Source organism: Stereum hirsutum (genome assembly GCF_000264905.1).
Source record: "Stereum hirsutum FP-91666 SS1 unplaced genomic scaffold STEHIscaffold_2, whole genome shotgun sequence".
NCBI lineage: Eukaryota > Fungi > Basidiomycota > Agaricomycetes > Russulales > Stereaceae > Stereum > Stereum hirsutum.
In genome coordinates, this window is record NW_006763132.1 from 3,319,857 (window position 1) to 3,344,468 (window position 24,612).

The 24,612-nt window shown below is 52.7% G+C and overlaps 7 protein-coding genes across 7 annotated transcripts; 6 read left to right on the forward strand and 1 right to left on the reverse strand.

The window, feature by feature from the left end:
• Positions 1 to 637: 637 nt before the first annotated feature.
• On the forward strand, positions 638 to 1,982 carry STEHIDRAFT_165830 (uncharacterized protein; the record flags this gene model as incomplete). The annotated part of the gene is made up of 3 exons (XM_007300192.1): positions 638 to 871; positions 996 to 1,716; positions 1,787 to 1,982. 2 exons carry the CDS (start codon positions 638 to 640, stop codon positions 1,605 to 1,607), a joined length of 846 nt encoding a protein of 281 aa, XP_007300254.1. The 3' UTR covers positions 1,608 to 1,716; positions 1,787 to 1,982.
• A 1,116-nt stretch (positions 1,983 to 3,098) lies between these two features.
• On the forward strand, positions 3,099 to 6,232 carry STEHIDRAFT_91717 (solute symporter family transporter; the record flags this gene model as incomplete). The annotated part of the gene is made up of 16 exons (XM_007300193.1): positions 3,099 to 3,351; positions 3,408 to 3,442; positions 3,541 to 3,607; positions 3,670 to 3,696; positions 3,746 to 3,789; positions 3,852 to 3,911; positions 3,972 to 4,080; positions 4,140 to 4,343; positions 4,405 to 4,661; positions 4,721 to 4,893; positions 4,957 to 5,176; positions 5,259 to 5,330; positions 5,399 to 5,521; positions 5,584 to 5,668; positions 5,756 to 6,048; positions 6,106 to 6,232. Exons 1-16 carry the CDS (start codon positions 3,277 to 3,279, stop codon positions 6,230 to 6,232), a joined length of 1,971 nt encoding a protein of 656 aa, XP_007300255.1. The 5' UTR covers positions 3,099 to 3,276.
• A 360-nt stretch (positions 6,233 to 6,592) lies between these two features.
• STEHIDRAFT_128410 (uncharacterized protein) lies at positions 6,593 to 7,140 on the forward strand (the record flags this gene model as incomplete). Its single annotated transcript, XM_007300194.1, has 3 exons — positions 6,593 to 6,595; positions 6,665 to 6,781; positions 6,946 to 7,140. 3 exons carry the CDS (start codon positions 6,593 to 6,595, stop codon positions 7,138 to 7,140), a joined length of 315 nt encoding a protein of 104 aa, XP_007300256.1.
• A 3,796-nt stretch (positions 7,141 to 10,936) lies between these two features.
• STEHIDRAFT_137212 (uncharacterized protein) lies at positions 10,937 to 18,675 on the forward strand. Its single transcript, XM_007300195.1, has 6 exons — positions 10,937 to 12,009; positions 14,606 to 16,663; positions 16,737 to 17,287; positions 17,367 to 17,745; positions 17,836 to 18,121; positions 18,175 to 18,675. Exons 1-5 carry the CDS (start codon positions 11,041 to 11,043, stop codon positions 18,085 to 18,087), a joined length of 4,209 nt encoding a protein of 1,402 aa, XP_007300257.1. The 5' UTR covers positions 10,937 to 11,040; the 3' UTR covers positions 18,088 to 18,121; positions 18,175 to 18,675.
• Positions 18,676 to 19,512: 837 nt separating this feature from the next.
• STEHIDRAFT_118584 (class I glutamine amidotransferase-like protein) lies at positions 19,513 to 20,803 on the forward strand. The gene is made up of 2 exons (XM_007300196.1): positions 19,513 to 20,440; positions 20,518 to 20,803. Exon 1 carries the CDS (start codon positions 19,616 to 19,618, stop codon positions 20,408 to 20,410), a length of 795 nt encoding a protein of 264 aa, XP_007300258.1. The 5' UTR covers positions 19,513 to 19,615; the 3' UTR covers positions 20,411 to 20,440; positions 20,518 to 20,803.
• An 857-nt stretch (positions 20,804 to 21,660) lies between these two features.
• On the forward strand, positions 21,661 to 22,595 carry STEHIDRAFT_108098 (uncharacterized protein; the record flags this gene model as incomplete). Its single annotated transcript, XM_007300197.1, has 2 exons — positions 21,661 to 21,794; positions 21,866 to 22,595. The coding sequence occupies 2 exons, from the start codon at positions 21,661 to 21,663 to the stop codon at positions 22,593 to 22,595; spliced, it is 864 nt and encodes a 287-aa protein (XP_007300259.1).
• A 143-nt stretch (positions 22,596 to 22,738) lies between these two features.
• STEHIDRAFT_165833 (uncharacterized protein) lies at positions 22,739 to 24,267 on the reverse strand (the record flags this gene model as incomplete). The annotated part of the gene is made up of 6 exons (XM_007300198.1): positions 22,739 to 23,148; positions 23,217 to 23,389; positions 23,457 to 23,683; positions 23,751 to 23,857; positions 23,933 to 24,161; positions 24,235 to 24,267. The coding sequence occupies 6 exons, from the start codon at positions 24,265 to 24,267 to the stop codon at positions 22,739 to 22,741; spliced, it is 1,179 nt and encodes a 392-aa protein (XP_007300260.1).
• Positions 24,268 to 24,612: the final 345 nt, after the last annotated feature.

The following is a 24,612-nucleotide window of genomic DNA, read 5'->3' on the forward strand; positions in this document are numbered from 1 at the left end:
AGACGCAAGACAGTAATCGGCGGGAGAACCACACTGTTTTATGCCCACTGGCGGTAGCTGGTGGATGTTCAAGGCAAGACTGTTTAGAAAAGCAGCAAACACGAGGTGAGAGCTGGTGAGAGTCCGAGTGAAGTCCGAGTCAAAGGGACGAGCAAGAGTTGAGCAAGAGTGAAGTCAAAATTTGGCGACGGTCCGTAACGGACCGGTGCCACAGATGCGTGGCCCATCTAGTCAACGGCCTGATCTGAACCAGTGTTGTCACTCGACCTTTGACCAGTGGTCGGGGTCAGGTCAGCCGAGCGATCCGACCCGGCGGGGTCAGACCAGGTCAGACCCAGTCAAGTCTGCGGCGCCACTTGGTGATGTGGCCCCGAAATATACCAAAATAAGGCATTTTCCAGAATGTGCCAGCATTTGGTCCAGAGCCGACGCTGCCGACCACCATAAAAGGTAAGCTGCAGGGGATCAAGAAAACCTTGACCTGACCTGGCTCGGCCTCTTGACCCGTCAGCCTGACCCCGGGTCTGGCATGGTCAAGTGCCAACACTGATCTGAACCAAGTTCACCACCGTTTATGCTCTCTCGCTGGAGATCGTTGATTCTTCATACCCCAACCTCGAAAAAGATCTACACTCGAATGTCCTCTTCAGTCCAACTTCCCGAGGCGGAGCGTCTCTCCGATCTGCAACTCTCACTTTCCGAGGTCCGAGCCCGGGTCGAACAAGCTTCGAGTTCCTCCTCATCGACCCCTCCAAGACTTGTCGCCGTATCGAAGTATAAACCTGCCTCCGATATTCTGGCATGCTACGAGTCTGGCCAGCGCGATTTCGGAGAAAACTATGTACAAGAATTAGTGGACAAAGCGCAAATGGTGAGTACGACATTCATGCGTTCTCTGACCGGCCCCTGTCCGAAGTAGTCTTCGTATGCATCTCTAAATTGTCTGCATACTTGCAACTTGGAGTATATTTTGAATGCCTTCCCATTTTTACTAGCTACCGCGAGACATTCGATGGCATTTCATCGGCACCCTGCAATCCAATAAATCTAAAATCCTAGCCTCCATCCCGAATATCTACGCCATCCAAACCGTCACATCAATCAAAGCCGCAAACGCACTCACCAAGGCGCTCTCCTCCGAACCCTCACGTCCACCACTCAACATTCTTCTCCAAGTCAACACATCAGGCGAAGACGCCAAATCAGGTCTTCCACCACTCACCACTACCTCAGAAAGCGACGGCGAACTGACGCAACTCGCGCGACACGTTATCAAGGAGTGTCCACATCTTAGGCTTCAGGGCCTGATGACCATCGGCGCGTTGTCTGAGTCTCTGTCTGGTGAGGCGGAGAATAAGGATTTTGAGAGGCTCAAGGCGACGAGGGATGTACTGCAGGAGGTTCTTGGGAAGGAGTTTCCGGAGGGCGAGTGGGGAGTAGATGGGAGGCTGTTGATGAGTATGGGCATGTCGAGCGATTTCGAAGCGGCGCTAAGGGCTGGGAGCGATATCGTCAGGGTTGGAACGGGGATCTTTGGCGAGAGGAAAAAGAAGGCTGATATGCATTCGGATGCGAATGCGGGTGAGACGGCGGCAGCGGGGAAGTAGAGGTTGTAGATTAGACGTGAATATCAACGGGAGTGTGTTTTATTCCTCGTGCGTTACGAGACTGATTTTCTTTAACTGGTTCTAAGGTAAAGATGAAGGCGTATAAAACGTGGGTCTTGCTCCAATGAGAACTTGAAGTTGTCCCAGTGCGCAATTCACCCAATGTCTTCGTGTTCCAGTCCACCGTTCTCCTTCTTGACGGGAAGAAAATTCACCAGATCAAAAGCCCCAAGGGTTTAGTAGAGTGTGGGCGAGCACAAAGGCTACCAAACCACCAGTTTGGTTGAGATGCAGTATGGGCATCTCGAACCCCATCCACCATGCAAGTCGACCCAAGCTCCGTCCACCTGCACATGGTCACCGCACACATCTGATGAATTCATCGCCCAGCTGCCGCCCGAGGTTATGTTATGCCATCTCAACAGCCTCGCTTCGCAATCCTCCATCATCTTTCCCAATCGCAACCTCTTCCCATCTTTCTGCCCGTCCCCGCATTCCCAAGAATCTTCAGGGATGTCGAAAATGGCGCCATAGTCTGAGAATAACCGTATGCCGTCCTTGTTCCGGACGTTCCTTAGGTTCAGCCGTTGATCCCGATTTTGACGATTCGTCGGGTCTGCTCGCCCTGTTTCGTTCTTATATCTTTCACCGAAACAGTGTAAGAGACGTGAGCACGGTCAAGGAATGATGCGGCCCTCATTAGCGCGTAGATGCTGGCTATATCTGCCAGTTATTGTATACTCCCTCGTTGACTTTGTGCACTTTTCGCTCAATATTTTGTGGGATGAAACGGGTCCAGAGAATGTGTGGCACCAAAGGGTCGGTTTCCCACGATGTTTATCCGTCTGCTCACAATACACTCGAGTACTCGCACTCAGACTATTTATGACACATATACGATGTGCGTGATATATTGAGGGAAAGACATTGAACGAGCACCATGAACAAAGGTGGCAACATGATACAAAGTCAAGCTTAAGATGGCGGGCAAGAAGATCTTGACGGAAGGGAAAAGGAGTCGTTCGGCGTTCGAAAGTGTCGTGGGTACCGGTGTGCATATTCCGTATTGAAAGACTTGTATGATGATGTAGAAACGGTCGGAGAAAGTCGTATGTGAACCGAAGCTAGAATACACAATCCACAGTGGCACCTCAAAAACAGGCCTCTGTCAGTGCATCGTTGACAGGAAGTTATACTGGTGGATCGAAATCAACTCAGGAGGAGTCAAAGTGAGCGCTCACAGCTGGAACCCAAAAGGTATATGGGATAGATTCCAAGTTTGCTTTCTGCCAACACAATGCCTGGCGGTGTAAGTGGATGTGTAGGAACGAAAGACGATTCGGGGAACAACGGGTGGACGACCTCGGCTATGGTCCGTCCGCATGAGAGTGGCCCAACGCCACAGGCCACCCGCTTTCGTACCCAACTTTCCCAGTTCCTCCGCGTCTTTTCTCTATCTCCCTCACATCTGCCAATACTTATCGTGTTTTTCAGATATCAGTCTCAATCAAGATATCTACAAAGCTGCTACTCCACGTTTCGCGTAGATAAAGTTATTCGAAATGACCGCGTTCACATCACGGACGTTCTTCGAGAACCTCCATCACCTCCACTCCGACGACGGACGCGGCTTCACCACCTTCACCTGTCTGCTCTTATAGGCGAAGATATGTCGACCGTGCTGCCACAAGGAGCTGGATATGGAGTCGTCCTTGGGCTCGGAGCCGCGTTTGCCTTGCTCATGGTGCGAAGATGTAATGATTCGACTGGGGTTGCTGTGCTAACGGTGAACTGTGGTAGATTGGGATATCGAAGATCCAGTCACGGTATACGATGTGAGTTCCTTCGTACGAGTTGCGCTCTTACGCGCCGCGTTTGCGGACCTCAGTTGGTGTACGACTCGCTTGTTGAAGCTTGCGCATCTCTGCGATAGACGAAGTATCAACTCATCGGAGGAGTTCACGTCGGCCTCCCGTTCATTGAAGCCTGGAATCCTTGCAGTGAGTTGCTTTCGCGAACTTTATAGCATCCCCTCTTGACGCATTCTGTGGCATTGTTATAGAGCGGTATCGTGTCTGCTGCAACATGGGTCAGCAGCGAATCCGTATCCCAGACTTCATTAAGCTGACCGTAATTAGGCTGCTACTTTGCTTCAAAGTGCCACAGTGACCTACACTTATGGGTGAGCACTCAAAGTCCAACTCCCATTTGTTCATTTCTGACACTTGAGTGTCTTGCGCTCAGTTTATCCGGGGGCTACTGGTATGGTGCAGGAAGCGTCAGTCAGATAATGTTGTTCGCTCAGTACGTTCACCCGCATGTCCTCCATACCATTGAAAGCTGAGTAGACTCTTCGTCCTCCAGAAACGCCGTCATGTTGAAACGCAATGCCCCCGGAGTTCATACCTTCCTCGAACCCATTCGAGTCCGTTGGGGTACCTTCCCACACATCTTGTTCATCTTTTACGGTTTGGTATGGTCCTCTCGTCCTCTCACCTCGCGCACACCGATTGATCTCAGTTCGTATCCTAGGGCACGAACATTCTTCTGACGGCCCAGCTTATCACCGGAGGGTCTTCTACCATAAACGCGCTGACCGGGATGCACACTTATGCTGCATGTTGTCTCATCCCAGCCACTGTCATCGCATACACACTCGTTGGTGGTCTAAGGGCTACCTTTTTTTCTGACTACGCGCATACAACGTTGATTTTCGTTATCATACTTGTCTTCATGGTGGGCCTTCTCTGTCTCTACCTTGCTCGGCTTCGCAGTCAGACTAATCATACGACCCCAGTTCTCGACCTTTGCGACGAATCCCAATCTTGGTTCTCCCTCGAAAGTGTACGACCTTCTTCAAGAAGCAGCGACAAACTATCCACTCGAGGGCAATGCCCAGGGATCGTATACTACCTTCCGTTCCACAAACGGCCTCGTCTTTGGAATCATCGTCATCATCTCTGGAATTACGACCGTCTTCATGGATCAAACGTACTGGCAACGCGCTGTCGCGTCTAAATCGAGCACTAGCATGAAGGGATATCTCTGGGGAGGGTGGGTGCCCCTTCTCTTCGTGTAAGAAATAAACGACTGACGCTGTACGATTGGCACAGGATGGCGTTCTTCCCCGTTCCATGGGCGTTTGCGACAGCGTGCAGTCTGGCTTTGGTAGCCCTGGCAGCAGGGCCCGACAATATGATCACTGCGCGTTTGGCGGACGTGAGCCTTGTTGCTCCCGAAGCCGCTTCAGCCCTGCTCGGAAAATCTGGTGCTATGCTCCTTCTAGGTAGGATCTTTTTGCTTTCTTTTGATTACTTCTTTCGTCGATACTGACCACTTCTACGTATAGTGACACTGTTCCTCGCAGTTACCTCCGCTGCCTCCGCCGAACTTGTCGCCGTCAGTTCTATCATCGTCTACGACATTTACAAGCCCTACTTCGCCCCCACCGCATCGGAGAAACAAGTCCTCTTCGTGTCGCATTGTGCGGTGTTTGGCTATGGGATCTTCATGATGGTGCTTGGGATCGTGTTCGCGAAGATTGGGATCTCGTTGAGTTGGCTTTATGGGTGCGTTGGCTGTCTTAATCTTATTTTGTACGGCCTAGGAATGTGAATCGGCGTGCTCATCTGGACTTGGTTACTCTGGTAGATTGACGGGTGTGATGTTCAGCTGCGCTGTGGCCCCAGTCGGGTTCGCGATCCGTACGAAGACGGGGAATAAGTGAGCACTTCCTTTCAACACTACTTGTTTGTCTACTTCCCTACTCATACTGTATGCGAATTGTGTAGATGGGGTTGCGTGTCTGCGTCTGTTATCGGCTTCGTATGTTCCATCGTTGCCTGGGTTGTGACCGCGAAGGAGTATTACGGAATCGTAGATGTCACCTCAACCGGTGGATCATACCCTCAGCTGTATGTTTCCTCCATTGGGTTCCGTTGCTTAATCTACCTGCTAACACATTATTTCTCAACAGCGCAGGCAATTCTGCCGGCATCTTTATCTCAGGTGGAATATGCGCTATCACGACATGGTTGTGGCCTGATAACTTCGACTTCGACGTGCGTAGAAACTCTGCTATGTAATCAATGAGTAGCTAACGGTGCCTGTTCCCACAGATCATCCGCCACATGAACTTCTCCACCGAGTCAACCACGGCTGCCTCTCTCCCAGCATCTTCCTCTCCCACAGACGAAGACCCCGACCTCAAAGAGAAAGACCCCGCCTCCGTCGCAGACCACGAAGCCCAACCCGAAGCCGACATTCTGCCCGTCAACAACATCAACGACGCTTCCGACCAGGCTCTCTATAAGGACTTCAAGGAGAGCGTGGTGGTCACGGTGGTCGTGTTTGTTTTGTTGTGTATTGTTATTCCGGCGTTTGCGGCGATACCGAAGGTGTGGACGAAGGCTGGATTCGTGGTTTGGGTTGTTATTACTTTGTGAGTGCCATCGCTTCCTTCTGTGCTCTGAAATTAGGCGCTTACGGGGTGTTGCAGCTTGTATACCTTTGTGGCGATCGCTGTTTGTGTGATCTGGCCGATTTGGGAGTCGAAGGAGACGTTGGCGATGATTGCGAAGGGGATTCATAATGATCTTACGGGGAAGAGCTTTGAGAAGGCGTGAGTTGGATATATGCATGCCTCGATGTTTCAGTGGAGGCGTTGCTTTTTTACTTGGTTTTTTGGGAGTTTGCCGTCTAAGTACTTGCGGATGAATGGATTATTTTCTTGCGTTGAGATTCAAATCCATGGTCCGTGAGGCGCTGAATGTGGCCCTAACTTGTGGCGAAGACCGAAACATGGTCACCTGATGTTGATCAACCAGGGCGTCAATCTAATCTACGCGCCGTTGCCGACGATAAGATAACTCGACTGTCGTCACCGACGTGCCGAACAACACGTCTTACGAATCTCCCCACTCACGCTCTCTCCTCTTCATCAATCTCTCTGTTCACCAACACTCTCACCACATCTCACTCACACAATGGTGAGGAAAGACTGTCTTGCGAAAAGTGGCGAAATACTGACAGGAGAATTGTATTTGCGTAACTTACAGGCCGTCGAAACCCCAGCATTCGTTCTCGCAGCTCTCACCGCTGGAGGAGGCATCACAGGCTACGCTCGTACGGGCTCTGTCCCATCTATCGTCGCCGGTGTACTTGTCGGTACACTCGTAAGTGCTTCGTTCTGGTTGTCTCATACTTTCGCCTTCCGCCTCATTCAATGGTTCACTACCGACCACCTTTCAACGAAAGCCCCTGTTCATCACGCGTCATGTCTACCCATGCTTTTCCCGTACGCTTGAGGACTGACTAACTGCTGTATCCTATCGCTCAGTATGGTGTCGGTGGATTCCGCATCCAGAACAACCAGCCCTACGGCGTCGAGCTCGCACTCCTCGCTTCTCTCGTCCTCGCAGGAAGCTCTATCCCCCGCGCTATCAGACTGCAGAAGCCACTCCCGATAGGTCTGAGCGTTTTGGCGCTCTATGGGTTGTACACGTATGGGACTGTGTATAGCTCGAGGGCGTGAGGGTTTGAGTACTTAGGAGCATAGGAAGGATGATGGAAGAGGGAATGGACGGAAGAGGAAAGGGAAGGAGATGACACTTTTGAAGGAAAGGTGCTGGTGTTCGTGTTTCTGGATTTCTGGGTTTTGTGCTCTCAGGCTATATGGATATTTGTTGCTCCCATATGTTGTGAGAGTGCTTGTTGTGCTATGCTTTGATCTACTCCTTTGGCTGAAACCATACGCGTTTGCGTTGATTTCTTAGTCGTCCGTGGTCCAATGAACTCGATGCGTTACCGTGCGATACTCCACACTCTCCTGATTCAGATTCGGGGCGCCTATGAATTCATCAATGATACATAACTTACCAGCCGCACTTGCGAGTCTGTTTGGCTCGATTTTGAGCTATGTACGTACCCAGACACGAACCTCGTCGCTCCGTTCCCAACCGACCTAATTCCATCGATACTTCATCATGAGTATGGTTCGACTTCATCGTCGTTCGACCTAGGTCGCTCGAGAAACCCTTTCGACCCGTTCATTTCTCCGCTAACACCGTGACGGCCCTTCGAATACTTACCTGCGAACACTGCCCTGATCATCCCTCTAACTCACAGAACATCCACTCGAACTCGTTCTGTCGCACCACGTCCAAACATAACAATAGCGAGAAGCTCTCTCTCCCGTAGTGCCCCCCGTCTTGCCCGTCGTACCGTAACGTACCGTAACGCCCCGTATGTCCGTCTTCTCGAGACGAGATCCTAGAGCCTCTGGAAGCCTCTGGACCGTTACCAGTCCCGATGAGGTGGCAAGGGATTCAGAACCGTGGTCTGGAGCAATCTAGAGAGTGTCCACAGGTCACGGTCCGTCTCCGATCTGCATCATGAATCATGATAGCCGTGTCTTCATTTACAACATGAGCATCCAGGTAGGTGTGCACCGTCGAGGTGGGATTCGGTGTGTGCTATTGCTTTGAACCGAGGTTAGATGGACTGGATGTATACCTGGATCCAGGTCCATGCATTCGGGAGGTTGTCGTGGGTGGCGTTAGAACGTTCGGACACTCCTGCGCCACATCCGAGTCACTGTGTCCCTACCTCTCCTTCTCGTTTCTTTCTTCCTTCCTCATTCTCTAATGTGCACCTGTGAGGAAAGGGAATTTTGTGCCGTGTGGACGTGCTTAAGAGTAGGTATTTATGTGGACCAAGGTGCTTGCCAGTGCCTTGTTCCAGAGAGACTACAAATGCTGGCTCCGACATAACATGTAAGTATCGTCTCTCGATTTTATTTCCGCCAACGACGAATCTTCATTCACACAAAGGGGACTGTAGAATACTTATACCCACTCGGCCCTCTCGACTCCGTACGTCTTTGGATACGTTACTTATGTGAAGCGGTTCATTAGGGTTCATTCTGCACATACGTGCCAGCGGCGGCGTCGATCAAGCGTCGATACCCCTTCGAGTCAGTCCCTATACACACAATTATCCTTCCTTCCCACGTTGAGTATGCAGTACGTTATCACAATCAACAAGCACGTCGAGTTGTTTCAAAGCTTAAGGTTAAAGGACAACTTGAACTGACGCCGTTCTCAACTGTACTTACGCCGATCCGCACTCAGGCTGTCCGCATCATTCTGTCAAGATGTCAAGATATCGGGAGCTGCTCCGCCTTCGGGAGTGCTCAGGTTCAGCGTTCAATTTCATGCCTCAGGCCTCAGGCGCGGAAGCTTAATAGAATTCGATGTAAGTTACTACTGTAAGGAGTCCTAAGTCACGGAGTCAACGGCGCGACGAGTTCGGACCAAGGAAACAAGGGTAGTGAAGGGAATTGCGTAGGATAGACGAATATTACTAGTCTTGCATACGATCTACGAACCGAAATCAATCACCTAGTCACAAGGTGAATATAGAGAAGACACGGAGGGCCTGCGGCATAAAAACTCGGTCAAATCCTGAGGCCTGCAAGAAAGAGCTGAGACCGTCGTGTAACTTACATGGGCTAGAGTCCTTAACTTACACGCTGGCAATAAGTACCCCCATAAAACAAGGAAAACTCCGACTGATTCCCATCAACATTACCTGTAAGGTCATCCAAAACCCCGTCTCTGACTGCGTTCGTCAGCTGAGGGCCGGGAAAGGTTGGGCAAGACACGTCATCTGATACTGATGCTGAGGCTGAGGCGAAGGTATCATCTGAACATATGAGCGACGAGAGGAAGTCTGGTGACGAGGCTGACGTTGACGCTGATGGCATTGGGAAGTAGTATTAGTACTAGTAGTAGCAATGACGAGGCCAGCGCCGCAGAATTGAGAACGAACCGTCCGAGTCGGTTGTGAGTTTGACTTGCGGAGAGGGCCCGGGAATCTCCCGCGTGCCGATTGGTCTTTCACCGGTTCAAAGGTTCATTCACATTCACGAGCGGTGGATTGAAGCTCAGTTTATTATAATGGAGTACGGCGGTACCGACATGTGATCGGAGCAGGGAGGAAAGACGTAGACAAGGAAACGCCGTCATCGTCGCTGTTGTCGTTCTCAATGGCTGTTGAGTTCGAACAAGGAGTAAGACGCTGCGCCATTGAACGTTTGGCCGCTCAGAGCGAAGACTGGCGTAGATGTTCGGTTGGTTTGCGAGGGAAGAAGACGTGTCCAGGTGAACGGTGGGTGCGAAACAGTGTGGCGAGGACCCGAAGACTCGTACTCATTAGAAGCAGAGCCTCGAAGCTTCGTATGTATGGTACATAGTGCAAAGCCTCCAGTTCATAGCACACAGAAGAGTGGAGTAAACCGTCATGATCACGATCTACCCCCTGCCAGGGAAGAAGTGTGACTAGTGGCTAGTGAGCTGGCGCCGTCGGTTCCTGCCGCTGAACAAAAAATAAAAAAGAGATTGTGTGAGGTGCATACTACTTATCCCCAGAAGGTAAGCATAGCACAGCAGCCGAGCCTGAGCCTGAGGATCGAGATAGTACTGAGCCCCTCGAAGCGTCATCCAAAAGTCTGAGCGTGAGTGGTATCGTAAGGAAGAGAGAAGTTCGAATGGACAGCTGGTTGCACAGATCCGCAGGGACAAGGACTGTAGTCTGAGGACACAGGAATTCGAAAAGAGATGCCAACAGATTCAGATGAGCACGAGAGCAGCATATGGCGTCTTCGCACGCGAGCGAACATACAGTCTGAGTGAACACCAACGCCAACAGGATGATGAAATGCTGTATCGAGCTATCGACGGAAGCAGATGATGGGCAGAACGGAGAAGTGGCGGAAGCAGCCTGAGGGGATGTCAATGATCGTGGAGTGGGAGTCTGTCTCTCCTGCCGGCGGTTATTGAGTTGCCCGTGCGCGTGTTCGTAGCCTGAGCGAGCGAGTGAGCCGTGCCCCAAGTTCTCTGGCGCGAAGGTCGAGCCGGACGATGGCTAGACACGATGCGGGACGATGACCGTGAGGGTGTGAGGTGCGAGGTTCGGCAACTAGCGCGGCTGCGGCTGATGAGCGAGCGTTGCTTACACATGAAGAGGATGATCTAGATCAGGGATCGAATTGGGTTTGGAACGGAACGTGTTTTGGCGCGGGGCACGGGCGGGCGGGCAGGCAAGTAGCATGCATGCAGGCGGGGTAAAGAGTCGTGCAGTAACGAACAAAGCAGCTGCTCGTCGTGCGATGGCTAGCACGGAGCTCAGGAAGCTGTTGTGCAGTCTGGCTGCGAGGGATGTGAAATCAGAAGAGGACGGGGACGGTTGAGCGCTGAGCGGAAAGGGGCGAGGGCAGAATAGGGTTTGCACTTGGGCGAAGATCTGAGATGGGCGACCGCGACGAGATAGCTCCTTAGCCAGCCTTCCTCACTCTCTCCCGCCTTCCTCCTTCCCTCCCTCTTCCTTCCCCCAACGACGCAACACACAACAATCAACACACCCAGACCAATAGATGACCGGCGCAGACGACCGCGAGCCCATCCACGGCCTCACCTACCGTCCCGGCCTCCTCGCCTCCCTCCCCGTCCTCCTCCCCCGCCCCGCCCCCAACCCCCCCATCCGCGCCCTCTCCGCTTCCCAATTCGCTCAAATCCACCTCGACTACCTCCTCTCCCACGCCCCCGACTCCGCCCTCTTTCCCTTCCTCCACGGGCTCGAGGGCGACAACGAGGCCCAGAACCTCTTCTTTGCGACCGCGCGCGGGAATAGGCACGCGCAGGTGCCCAGCTTTAGGGGTCTTATCTGGGTTGCGTGCGATGATGAGGACGAGGAGGGGACGGCGGGACTCGCACCGCCGTTGTCAGGCAGAGAGAGAGCGTATGATGATGTGTTTGGGTCGGATGAGAGCGACTTTAGCGATGAGTTGAGCGACGGCGACGATGATGGGGATGTCGACCTCGAAGACGACGACGACGACAACAGTGAACAGGAAGCGACGTTCGCTATGGATATTGACGATGGGGCGCATATGCATCCCGTTAATCATCGCGCGGCGCCCATCCCCGCCCCGACCATCGACACCTCCGTCTTTCCCTCTGCTTCCTCCCATCAACACTCCGGTCAACATCAACATCACCGCCTGCTCTCCTCCTCTACTACAGGCTCATCGGCCCCTTCCTCCCCCGCCTCCTCCTTCGAACTCCCCCTCGGATCACCCTCCACCCCCGCCACATCCGTCTTCTCCTCCCCTCCCACCGCCTCCAGCTGTCTTCCCCCCTACGCCGCCGGTGGCGCCACATACAACACGCTCAACGCGCCCCCCGTCCCGCTCAGCCCGAGCCCGCCCCCGCTGCCCAGTCCGCCGCTGTTGACCTCGACGTTTAGGCCGAAGGAACTGTTGAGGGTGGGGAAGGGGGGTTATGAGTTTGTGGAGCCGAGGGTGCCGGAGGGGATTTCGTTGAGGAATTTTGGGATTCAGGTGGTGCGTTTACTTTTCTTTTTTTTTGCCTCAGTTTTTGGTTGGCTTTTTCTTTTCTTTCGTTTTCTGTTTCTTGAGAGTTGTTCGATATTTGCTTTTGCTTTTGAGGGTTTGAGAGCTTCGTTGTGAGTTAAGTTCTCGGGAATTGTGTGTCGTTTTGCGCCCTCGATACCCCTATCCCATTCCGTGTCCTATCAGAGGACACAGCATATACAATGCTAAGAACAGCCCTCCACCCGCTTGCTTCCGCCTGTCTCCTGCTTCCCGCATCCTGCCTCCTGTTTCTGTTTCTTGCTATGATCTCGTGCACACCCAATCGCGAAGTGTCGTTCTATCTTTAGTTCTCTGTGGCTTTGGGCGCTTGCTTGTACGCGTATGGGTGGCGCGAGCTGTTGCGTGCCAGGCGTTTGCGTCGTGTCGTGGTGGTGGTGGTGGTGGTGGTGGTGGTGGTTATCTTATCGAGCGAGCGAGTGTGCCGCCTTCCACCGTCGTTGCCGTTGTCGTAAAGCGAACAGGACGAAGCGTCCGTACCCATATCCTACTGTATCATCCCCGCAGGGAAGAAGAAGACGGAAGGTACATAGCATAGCATGGCTTCCTTCTTCTTTGTCCGTCGTCGTCCGCATCTGGGCGTGAGGTTGCGTTCCATCCTGTTTTGTGTTTATGTTTATGTCTATGTCTGTGTTTGCGAAGTGGGAAGTTAGGGAGGATCCCGAGTTTCGAGTTTCGCGGTCTGTTTTGGGATGTTATTCCCGATGGCGCGCGTGCTTTGCGCTGGTGTGCGCGGATGGCGGATCCTTCACCACGATGCGACTACGTATTCGGAAGGCGCGAAGCCACGAAGCTACGAAGGGCCCACTGTGCGGGTCCTCTGGCCTCTAGATGATTTAATTGGTGCGGCTCCGAGGGGTGGTAACTGGGATTCGCACCCGCTCTCCACTCCTGCGTCTGCGTTTACATCCCGCTGTTCTGTTGGAAGAACGGGTGGCTCGTTGGGCATGCGCGATGATCGTCGTGGCTAGTTCGTGATTCGTGATTCCCGCCTTTGGTATGCATGGATATGCATAGATGAGCAGATGTTAGGTTCGTTCGTCCAATGGGCGGTTTGAACCTAATCTGTGTTGTGTCTGTTTTTTTCTGTTTCGGGATGGGTCTGTTTTTTTCTGTTTTGGGATGGAATGGATATGGATGGAATGGGTGTGTATCCGTCTTAGGATGAATTGGACGGATATGGATTCGGTTTGGGATGATCTGTTGATATTGCTATTTTCGTCATCGTATCGCCATCGTAGCGCCGAGGTTCACCACCGTTCACTGTGAACGATAAGATAAGATACAGAGGCTGCTCCTCCATGGCCAGTTGGGTCGTTCAGCGCTGGACCCCAAGCGGCCTCTAACCCTAGCGGCCTCTAACACCAGCTGTTGTATCCTCTGTCATGATCGCGTTGTATCCTCTGTCATGATCGCACCCGCCTCGATATGTTCGAGCGTGCCGGTGTGTTGGTGTGTTGGTGTGTTGGTGTGTTGGGTGCTCTATGCTATGAATGAGAGGGCACGATGGGTGGTTTTCGTTTCTGTGTGGCGTGCTGTCTCTCTGTCTCTGTTTCTGGCTTGCGTCTGTTTCTGGCTCGCGTCTGTTTCTGGCTTCGTGTTTGCAGCATGGGTGTTATCCCCCTCAGCTCAACCCAGGTCGTGTAGACTGCGCTCTGGGTCTGTGTCTGTGTTGGTGATCAGTGTCGACGTCATACACCGTTCATTGTTTATCGTGCATACGAGCCGCTTCGAGCGTTATCTGAGGGGCGCCACGGACGTACTCGTCGTTTGGGCGTTCGTTTAGTTTACTCGAGCGAGTGACATCTCGAGTGGAGCATCCAGATGAACCGTTGATCGCCGTGTTGGATCCTACTTATCGCTGCACACGAGGACTGACAGCCGTGATGGACACTAGACGGTGGACAGTGCTTCGATAGCCTAGTGGTTGAAACGTCGATGTGTGGTGCTCACTCATATATTGCATCGAATCGTCGAAGGTTGTGGTGCACCGAAGTTGGAGGTTGTGGAGGTTGTGGAGCGGGAGCGGGAGATAACGCTGACAGGTCGCCGCGTTCGTTGTGTTCCTGTGTTCTGTGTTCTGGGTCGACTTGTGTTTGTGTTTGTGTTCTTCGCCGCTTTTGGGGGGCTTCTGAGAAAAGAAAGAAAGGGTCGAGGCTTGAGGGTTGTCGTTCCTGACTCCTGGGCTTCGCGGGTCGTGTGCCTTGCACTCGTTCGTGGTTCGCGGTCAGGAGCGAGAGAGAGAGGGGCGATACGCGATGTGCGAGCACGGGATCTGGTCTTGTGGCCTTGCGTCTGTTGGTGGGTGGCTTGGGAGGCTAAGACGCCTGCTTTGCGGGTTTTTGGCAAGGGACTTGGCTGAGGTCGACCTCTCCTTTCTGTCGGTTTGACGAGCTTGAGTCTGAGTGTGTATGCTTGGGAGATGGCTCGTGACGGGCTCTTTTTGGTTCATCTTCGTTTGGAGTCCACCCTTTACTTCTTTTGACACGTTGGTCCAGTATGCCTTGAACCCGTTCGCTTACCTTCATTCACTCCCAAAAAAAAACAGCCGATCTACGCCACCCTATCCGACATCGTCGTCTACTCGCCCACAGGTAAAGGCCTCACCCGCGCCGCGTTCGCGCTCGCTGAAAAATTCAAGCTCGCGATCGAAGCCAAAGCCGCCGCGCGTGCCCGCCACCTCGCCCCCACTACCGCTTCTGGGACCAACGCGGGAGAGGGAGGAGAAGGAAGCGTGGGGCAGAGAGGGGAAGGAAGCGTGGGACAGGGAGAGGGAGTGCCGGTGCGGTATAACGTGTTCGTGCTGAACGCGACGTTACCGGAGATGGTGGCGGAGTTGCCGCATCTTTTGAGTCGGGTGGAGGATCATCCGGAGTTCGTGGGTAGGGGGAGTGGGAGTGGGAGTGTGGGGGGGAGTCCGGTTGTGGGGCCGCAGAGGGAGAGGGAGAGGTTGGATGGGGTTGGGAGGGCTGGTAGCAATGGAAACGTGTACGGAAACAAGGCGAACGGGAACAAGGCGAATGGAAATAAGGTGAGAGGAGTGGGCGGAGGGGAGAAGGGAGTAGGCGTGGATGTGGCGAGGGGGGTGGGGCATGGGTCTGGGCATCGGCATGGCGGGCACGGAGGTGCACATACAGATGGGACGGACGCACATGTGAAGAGGGAGGAATCGTATTCTTCTTCTTCAGCGGCTTCTTCGTTCCAGGAAAACACTGCTGGTGCTGGACCAGCTGGTGTTGAGATGGAAGTGGTGGGCGGAGATGGAGACGGAGAGGAGGCGATGGGGATGGGGATGCAGATGGATGTGGATGTGGATAGCGAGGCTGCGAGGGAGAAGGAAGAGAGGGAGAGGGAGAGGAGGAGGAAGGAACGTGCGAGGGCGAAGCTGTTCAGGGCGAATACGATCAATTTCGCGCAGAGGGAGAAGGACGAGATGAGGGACCTCACACGGGCTTCGGAGATCTTGACCGTTCCCGCCACCACCATGACCTCCACCACCACCTCCTCCACCATGACCGCAGCCACGGGATATGGATATGGATATGGAGGCTGGGGCGTGCAGAGTCCGAGTCCGTCGGTGGCGAGTATTAAGGCGAGCGCGTCGGCGATGGAGGATGGGGTTAGGCCGTGGAATGGAGCGTTGGGACAGGTGTTTTTGGGGAATTCGAACGATGTACCGCTTTCGGAGGACTTTTTGGAGGCGGAGGCGGAGGCTGCTTCGCCGGGTGCTATTGACGCCACCTCCACTTCCACCGCCACTTCCACTTCCACCACCACTGCCGCCAACGGAACCACCGCCACTAACGGAACCACGGCCGCCAACGCGACCATGGGCGAGGGAGCTCGGAGGCTCGATCCGTTTGATTTTAGGGATAACGATCCGGATGGCGGGTTTGGGTACGATATATGCATCGAGTGCCATGATAGGGCGCCGCAGCCGCAGGCGGTGCATCTGAAGGCGGCGGAGGATCATCTGAGGAGTTTGGATGCGGCGTGGGTGGAGAAGTGTCAGGCTGCTGCTTCTGCCTCCTCCTCCTCCTCCCCTTCCTCTACCACCGACAACAGCAGCACAACCTCGACTGATGGAACCACGGCCTCAAAAGAAGGAGAACAGACGTGGAACGAGAGAGGAGAATGGATGGGTCGCGTCCGACCCCCGCCGAGCGCCAACGCGGTCGTGCATCTGCCGTTCCCGAGTTCGCCGTTGAGTCCCAACGCGGCGGTCAGCGCGCTCTTTTCGTTCTTGGAGTTTTTGGAGAGGGTGCTCATGGGCGCGAGCGTGACGAGTTCGGGGTTCGGGTATGGGTTCGGTGTTGCTGGTGGGGGATCGCCTTCTGGAAATGGCCATGGTGCGGCGTATGGGTATGGAACAGGAGGGGGGTCGGCGTCACCGTCGTCTAGGCAGGGCGCGTTTGTGGGGTCTGGGTCTGGTGCACAGAAGCAGTTGGGTGCAGGGCAGGGTACGGGGGCGAGGAAGGGGATGACGAGGCCGGCGAAGGTGTTGATTTATAGTTCGGATGGGTATACGGAGAGTAGCGTGCTTGCGCTTTGTTTGTTGATGGCGATGAGGGGGATGAGTCTGCCGCAGGCGTATTTGGAGCTGCAGGTCTGTCTTTTCTTTCTATCTCCATTGAAAATCAGGATTGAGACCGTGCTCACACACGAACATCACGATCCAGGTCACGAAGAAACGCAGCTTCTTTGTCTATCAGGCCGATATCGCGATCTTGAAGCGCGTCGAGGCGAAGCTGGCGAAGGATCGACAGATCGTTGGGCGGGGTGCGCCTGCGTACGTTCATCGTCCGTTCTTGCCTGGACATAACTCTTCTGGATCCGGGTCTGGGTCTGGTATCCTCGGTCGAACGCCATCCAATTCGATCTCGAACCCTACCTCTACACCTACGAACATACCCTCTCACCAACAAGGTCAAGGCCATCACCATCCGGCGTTGTTGTCAGCGTCTTATGAAGAACATTCATTATCTGCGGGTGTCGTGGCTGAGAACGGCAGCGGGGAAGGTGGAAGTGGAGATGGGGATGGGCTTGGGAGGATGATCGTTCCGAGTCAAGGATTTGGGCATGGTGGGCATGGGTTCGTGGGTAGGCCGAGGGCGAGCACGAGCCCGATGTTGCCGAGTTTGGTGGATGATCATCAGGTTTGGTTTGATGACCCGCGGTTCGATGGGAGTTTCCCGAGCAGGGTGCTGCCGTTTTTGTATCTCGGGAATCTGTGAGTTGACTTCTGTTATATTTTTTTGAGATTGGGAGAGAGTTGAACTTACTGACGAGTTTGTATTCGCTGGTGACAGGAACCATGCATCTAATGCGTATATGCTTCACGCACTCGGCATCACCCACGTCGTCTCCGTAGGCGAATGTGCCCTCGTCCCCCCTCCAGACGTCGCCGGCACCGGCACCAGCGCGCCCTCCGCCTCCGCTTGTCATACCGTCGCCACCCCTCGTTCCGGTACGTCTACGGCCGGCCACAAACGTCGTGGTTCGTTGTGGATCGAGGAGAGGGAGGGTCGGATCAAAGTGTTGGATATCAAGGGCGTTTGTGACGACGGGATCGATACGCTCGAGCCGCAGTTGGAGCCGATTTGTGAGTGGATCGATAAGGCGAGGCAGGAGGGGGGGCAGGTGCTTGTGCATTGTAGAGTTGGGGTGTCGAGGAGTGCGACTGTTACCGTGAGTTTCTTTTCGTTGTTTAATTCACGGTTTCTCTCCGTCGTTGTGTCTATTTTGCAACCGTGGTTTTGACGCATTTGGGTCTTTTAGATCGCCTACGTCATGAAGCACCTCGCGCTGCCCCTCGTCGACGCCTACCTCATCGTGCGATCTCGGAGGCTGTCGGTGCTCATCCAGCCGAATATGAGGTTGTTGTATAATCTCTGCGGGTGGGAGGTCAAGCTCGCGAGGCAAAGGGCGGGCGGGGACGAGGAGAGGCTGAAGGCGGAGTTGGCGACGTGTTTGAATTGGCCGTATTTGGCGAGGGAGGTGCATGCGTTGAATGAGAAGTATTTGAGTTAGGGGGGTGGGTGAAGTGAAGAAGAAGAACGAAAAAGTGAGTGACCTTTTTGTGAAGGATGTGAGTGGTGACTGATGGTCGTGTATCAGTGTTTTTGTGCTTGTAGTGTAATTCTCAAAGATGTACCGTACACTCCGCCCCGCCCCGCCGGGGCCGGACTGTTTGTTTTTCCTATCCTGTCCTATACTCTCCTCATCTCCATTGTTATCTGCATAAACCCCCTCTCCCTCTCCCCGCTCCGTCCATCATACATCCACATTTCCACATTCTGGCCTTCTGCCTGTCATCCAATATTGTCCGCATCTGTCTCTGTCTCTCTGTCTGCCTGTTTGTCTTATCGTTCTGAATACTTTTCTCTTTTTCTCTCTGTCCTCATTCTCTCCATCCGAACCTCTCTCACTGTCTCATCCTCATTCTCATCGTCTGCATCTGTACCTTACTGTACTTCTATTGTAACTCCGTCCCTCCTCATCTTCTGAGTCGGTTTCATCAATTTCCTGTGTACATATACGCGTGACACCTTCAATCATACTTCCGTTGGAGGCACGCCATTGTCGCTGTACCGCGTTATTCGCCTTGACTCGTCTCTTTCTTTTTTTTTTTTTTCCTTTTTTGCATCTTTGTGTTCTTCTTTGTTCTACCATCTCTGTTCTGTTTGGTGTTGAGGGCGTTTGGTCGGTTTGTGCATGTTGTGCATCCATTTTACCGCGTGGCATGGTACGGCACGGTATATATTATCTTCATGCCCTCGATGCGTCATAGGCTGAGTCGTCTGAGCCACAAGACTCACGAAGTATGGATGTGTGGTGTGGTGTTGACCCCGGTGGATTCATTTCGTTTTGGACTGAAGGCAGTGGAGGAAAGCGACAAAGTCAAGGAGAGAGCCGAAACGAAGAAATACAGGCATGTGCATATATACTTCAGCAGAAAAAGCAAGAGCTCTAGCTCAGACACGGATGGCCATATCAAAAAGTGGCAGTTGTCGACTACACAACTCAGAAGCCGGACATGGATGAGTGGTGCTGACGGGGCCAAATAGATGCAAATAACGCCATGTAAAACGGAATATTCCGGTGGACACACAACAGCGCGTGCCAGTGGACCCTTTATGGTGTGGCACCTTTCGTTGTTCAACCTCTTTCAACGAATGTCCGACTCGGATATATCTTTTCCTCACATTCCACAATTGTTTCAGCTTCATAAGAGAAACAAAATCTACATGACTTGGCGCTCGTCTGACTGTTTCCATCAGAACTTTGAACTTATTGGAGCTGATATGTTGACGCTTGGTTAAAACTTAACGCTCAACAAGGGTTGGCTGCCGGCTGCCGAATGGATACGAACGATGCTCAGTAAGATGATTTCAGTGACTCATAGGCTCATAAGCGCGCAGGCCAGGGGTCTGAGATCGTACGTTTCTCATATAGTCATTTTTCAATAAAAGCTTCTAAACTCAACGATTTGGCTCGAAATCTCAGCGGTCCTCTGCCCTCCGTTTTCCTTCGGTACTTTCCACCAAAATCATACACAATGTCGAGCCCAATCCCACCCCCGCAAAAGGTTCTCCTTCTCGCATACGACGGCATGAACACACTCGATTGGGCAGGACCTCTCGAGGTTCTGTCTATGGCCACAACACCCTCTGGCTCTCCAGCCTTCGAGGTCACGATCGCCACAGTCTCTTCTTCCCCAAACACCACCTCTCCACCCCCATCCGTTCAGACCGCCGAACGGGGAATCATCACACCACACATCAACATCGCATCACGCTCTCCTGATCTTCCCCAGATTTTGGACGAGTACCCGACCCTGGTCGTCCCCGGAGGAGAGTTATCGACCCTTCTCACTCTCGCGAACGATACCTCAGGACCCATCATCGAGTTAATCAGAGCTTTCGCTGTCCTTCCACCGAAAGATGCACGCGGAGACGATCGTATCATCCTCGTCATCTGTACGGGAGCATTCTTCCTTCCTGCAACTGGGATTCTTCGTCGACCTTCGAGTGCGGTGAAGCAGGATATTCAACTCGTGACGCACCATTTAGCGCGTGATGCGTTTCGTGCGCTGGTGGGAAAGCCGGAGTATACGGAGAAAGGCTTCCGTTTGGAAGTATTGGACAAGAGGTTTGTGGATGCTGGGAAGCTGTTGGGGACAGGCGAGGGAGGCGAGGGAGTCAGGTTAATCACCTCAGGTGGTGTGTCGGCTGGAATGGATGCAACACTCTATGTCGTGGAGAGGAGGGCCGGCATGGAATGCGCTAAGGGCTCATCAGATAGGTTAGAGACTGTATGGCGAAGGGATGAGGGTGTGATCGCGAGCGATTGAAGAGACAAGCTCGTAGGAATTTTGCCCAAGGTACGTGATCGCTGCTCGGCTCGTCTACTCGAACTATTCAATGATTATCCTGCTGATACGAGAACCCATGACTCTAGGAAGGCTGTAATCTCATCCCATCGACTGTTGGGAGGAGCTAGAATTCCACCTGTAAAAGAATATAAGTATCCAGGCATGCTCTCACGACTCAGGGCCCATTCGGTGCGCATCAGAAATTGGTTCGCTAAGCTTGCTTATGATATTCTGGAATATCTGTTTTGAAATGATCCATCCGCTTTGATATCATCGAGTTGTTCTCAACCGCAACGTCTAGCGACACTAGCGATTTTTAAAGCGTACAAGGCATTACTTACCACTGCCATCCACATTTGTGTGACGCCGTTTTCAAGCGTCTTCATCTTTTTCCCCCGTGATATTTGTTTGGTCTTGAACTACGTAGAGTGGTTATGCTTTGAAGAAGGCATAGGCAGAATATCCCAAAACATGCTTGGCCAACCAGAACAGGGCTTGGTTCACAACTTGGATCTTCGGAGGGTAGTCTTGGGCCTCCTGGTTTCGGAATCGATTTCTCATCCCGCTCGATATCGATACTACGGTGATCCGGAGACGATTTACCGCGGCCATATGAGACAGAGCTGGCTTGGTATCAGAGCGGCCAAAGACCTTTCGGTGGGCAATGACTGAAACTGCGTTGACGTGCAGCGGGCACTGCGCTTGGCGGTGCCACACCCGGCACCATCCGACCTTCGCCCAAGTTTCGGCCCGACAAGTTTCATTGGGTGACTTTCCGTAGCAGTCTAGGAGCGTTTCTTGACGCCCAGAAGCACAAATACGAGGCTTTCAGCCAATCAAAAATCGATGTGAGCCTCTTTTCTGTGTTCTAGGCCTCTAGAACGTGCACAAACCCCCTACGGAAAGTCACCCATTGTTGATTTCCTTCCTATTCAAGCAATCTTCCAAGTAAGGCAAAGTCGTCGTTAACGACAAAGCGCTGTTTCTAGGGTCTGAACCTCCTTTACTCTCATTATGGCCATTTTTCCTTCTTGGTCAAGCGATCGTGGCCCGTCGCTCTGACTATGGCTTGGGCCGGCACGCACTCCAATTAGTAGCGCGATCGATATCATCTCAGAAATTGTATATAAAGCGAAGCTCTTCGCAGCTCTGGAGAACCAGAACTCACTCCAACTCCCCCGTCTTCGCCTTCGTTACACATTCCCCCACCCACTGCTTGTTAGTCAATCATGTCTACCCCATCCCTCCATCTAGCCGGAAGCGGTACCGTCACTAGGACTCCAGTGAACTTGGGCCAATCTGATTCAGCAGATTATCTGGGCCTGAGGCGCGACAATAGGCAGCTGAAAGCACAATTATCACGGTAGGTCACTATTCGGTTGTCACTCCATGATCGTTTGATGCTTACCGAACGTTTTATTCGTGATACACTAGGGTTTTCGACTTTCTGGGCAAAAACTATCCTGAAGCTCTTGATCGTTTCACACTGGGGACTGAGTTTATCTTACCGTTGAAGATCCATGCAGCTCCCTTGTCGTCTTTCGGTGTTTGTAACGGAAACACGCCAGCTTCAGCTCTTCCTCAGGCTACGCATGCTCCGTCCTTGCCCCTAGTCGACCCCACAGCCTCATCTAACTCCGGAGCATCCAACATCGGACCTAACGCACCCATTGTTCGTGTAGTCTCAGATGATGCTCGCGCAGCCAGCGACTACCAGCATGGCCCTCGAGTGAACCATTCTCGGCATCGCGAGGTCTCGAACTCCCTTCCCCTTCAAGAACACTCTGAACTCACCTGCGCCCCCGCTCCGAACGATAACACTCTCAGTGCTGAGACGGTACCTGTCGCCTTGGATCTTGAACACGATCAGCCTCGAGCATCTCAGCCCGATTCTCCGTCCTCGCCACTTTTTGTCGACTCAGCGCTTGTGCCAGCCTACTCGCCCGATCTCGAAAGTGAAACGGAGGATGGGAACGACATCGCGATGTCTTCGAAAACACCTGGCGGTATGATTGCGCAGTCTAGTATCCTCAAGAAACGTGGTCGGGATGCGACGGAGGAACAAACTGGAGATGAAGGGATTCCGGCGGCAGGAGGGCTTGTGGCGGACAAGAAAAATGTGGTTTCACCTAACAAGAGAGCGAAGATGACGTCCGATGCTTGATGTCTATGAGACTGTAGCGCTAGATGTGGACTTTTCCTTTCATTGCGCATGTGGCTGTATTTGTATAGGGAGCTCAATCAAAATCAATCGGTTTCCATGTCATCCTTGCCTGTCTACTATTTTGCGCCGATAATTCTCGGATATCACCCACTCCTCTCTAAAATCCACAACTTATCTTCCATTTTCATCGTCCACAACCGTAGGATTCTCTCCGAAGCGCGTACAAATCCACCCTTCCACAACCTCCCGGCCTTCATATCTGCGATGGTCCCCCAGTCCATTTTCCATGTGAACCCGCTCACGGTACCAGTGACTTTCCACCCTTTGATATCACCAGCCTTAGCGACTTCGGTGATGAGATGTGTGATACGGTGGTCAGCGGTGAGCGAGGCGAATTTGGTGGGCCCGTCTATTTTGGAGTATGTCCATCCGGTGGCAGCCAGCGTGGTGTTCGACTGAAAGTTTAGAAGAAGTGTCGGGCAGGGCAGGGACTGAGTTTGGATGAAGAGAGAGGCGCCGGTTTGAGTTGCTAGGTCCGATATGTGGACACGGACTGTGTATGCATGAGCCATAAATATGCGATGCCTTATGACGGAAAGCTCAAAAGGAGAGTAGACATACCATGAGACTTATCAGCATACTGATCGTTAAATCTGGAAAGCGCCATGCCACCGTAGTAGCTCTCCATACTCTCCAAGGTTTGCGAGAACGTAAAACATATATTGAATACAATAAGAAGGACCACGGTTATGAAGCCAAGTTGGCCTGCGAATTTTGATTTGGGGTGGGAAAGTCTTCGTGCCAGATAAAACATGTATGTCAGTATGGGCATCGGTGTTCAAAGGGTGCCAAAGTACCTACAACCACTGCGCCCCTTTTGCTGCTGCCACGTTCCATATCGGAACAACATAGACAAAGGAACTCCACTTTGTGTGTCCCAGTGCGCTCATAAGTGTGACGAACGTGACGTGAGGGAAGAGGATTGACCGAATATGGTTACGAGGATTCAGATTCCGAGACGATCCGGCGCGGAAAAGTGAGAAGAAGGATAGGAGTATTGAAGAGAGAAGAAGCTTTGCAAAATCAAGCTGGATCATAAGAGGAGGAAACGAATTAGCTCCATATAGCGTATTTAGAGTAAGAAGGAAAACTCACACCCCATTCTGAGGATCTCTCTTGGCGGATATTGTAATTGAGGACGTAGAGCTCCGGCCATGTGAACCACCGAGACCAAAAGTACGAGTCGACAAAGACGGTTATGGCTGGAGCCGTGATGGACAGGCGCACACAGTCAATGGTAGATCGAAACGTTCGGACGGGGGCATGAGGACACTCACCTACAGAGACTAGACCTGCTATGCAAATCGTTCGCATCAAGGTCCCGGGTGTTATTGACTCGGTCTCGAGCAGTTGAAAACAGATCGGCACAAGCAACAAGGCAACTTCGCCTCTAATGATAACAGCCGTTGCCGTCAGGAGAGAGACGGCTCTTTGTGCATTTATTTTTGAAGGCCGTAAGGCGTTTGGACTGAGGTTGAGCAGAAGGTAGGACGAGATGTTCACTTCCTGACAATTGGTAGTCAGTAAAGACGAGGACTGCGGGAATGAAGGTGAAAAATAGGACATGTCGAGGCCCTACTGAACGAAGCTCACCGGGGATGAGGGCAAACATGCTGGGAATGGTCCTCCCCATCCAAAACGGCAGATAGAACTGAGTGCAGGAGAGGATAGTGAAGAGAAAAGAGGTGAAAAGACCATAGCGACGAGACGTCGCTTGACGTATCGCCACGATTGATAAGGCGTTGAAGACAGTGAGTGTCAGTCATACTATTTCCCAAAAGTGCGAGCGACAGGAGAAGGTCAGTTCATAGACCAAGGTTCGATGAATGCCACAGACGCACCGAGAGCTTGCATATCGAACTTCGTTTGCACAAGGCTGAAAACATCTGCTATCTGGATCACAATCCAAGATAGGCATGTGAGTACAAGACTGCCAACGAAAGATGTAGGAACGGCG

Bases quoted from the DNA above. Each gene is read 5' to 3' on its own strand.
- STEHIDRAFT_137212 (XM_007300195.1), top strand. From the start codon at position 11,041: ATGACCGGCGCAGACGACCGCGAGCCCATCCACGGCCTCACCTACCGT. The intron at 12,010-14,605 runs GTGCGTTTACTT...AAAAAAAAACAG, and splicing joins GGAATTTTGGGATTCAGGTG to CCGATCTACGCCACCCTATC. The intron at 17,746-17,835 runs GTGAGTTTCTTT...TGGGTCTTTTAG, and splicing joins CGAGGAGTGCGACTGTTACC to ATCGCCTACGTCATGAAGCA.
- STEHIDRAFT_118584 (XM_007300196.1), top strand. From the start codon at position 19,616: ATGTCGAGCCCAATCCCACCCCCGCAAAAGGTTCTCCTTCTCGCATAC.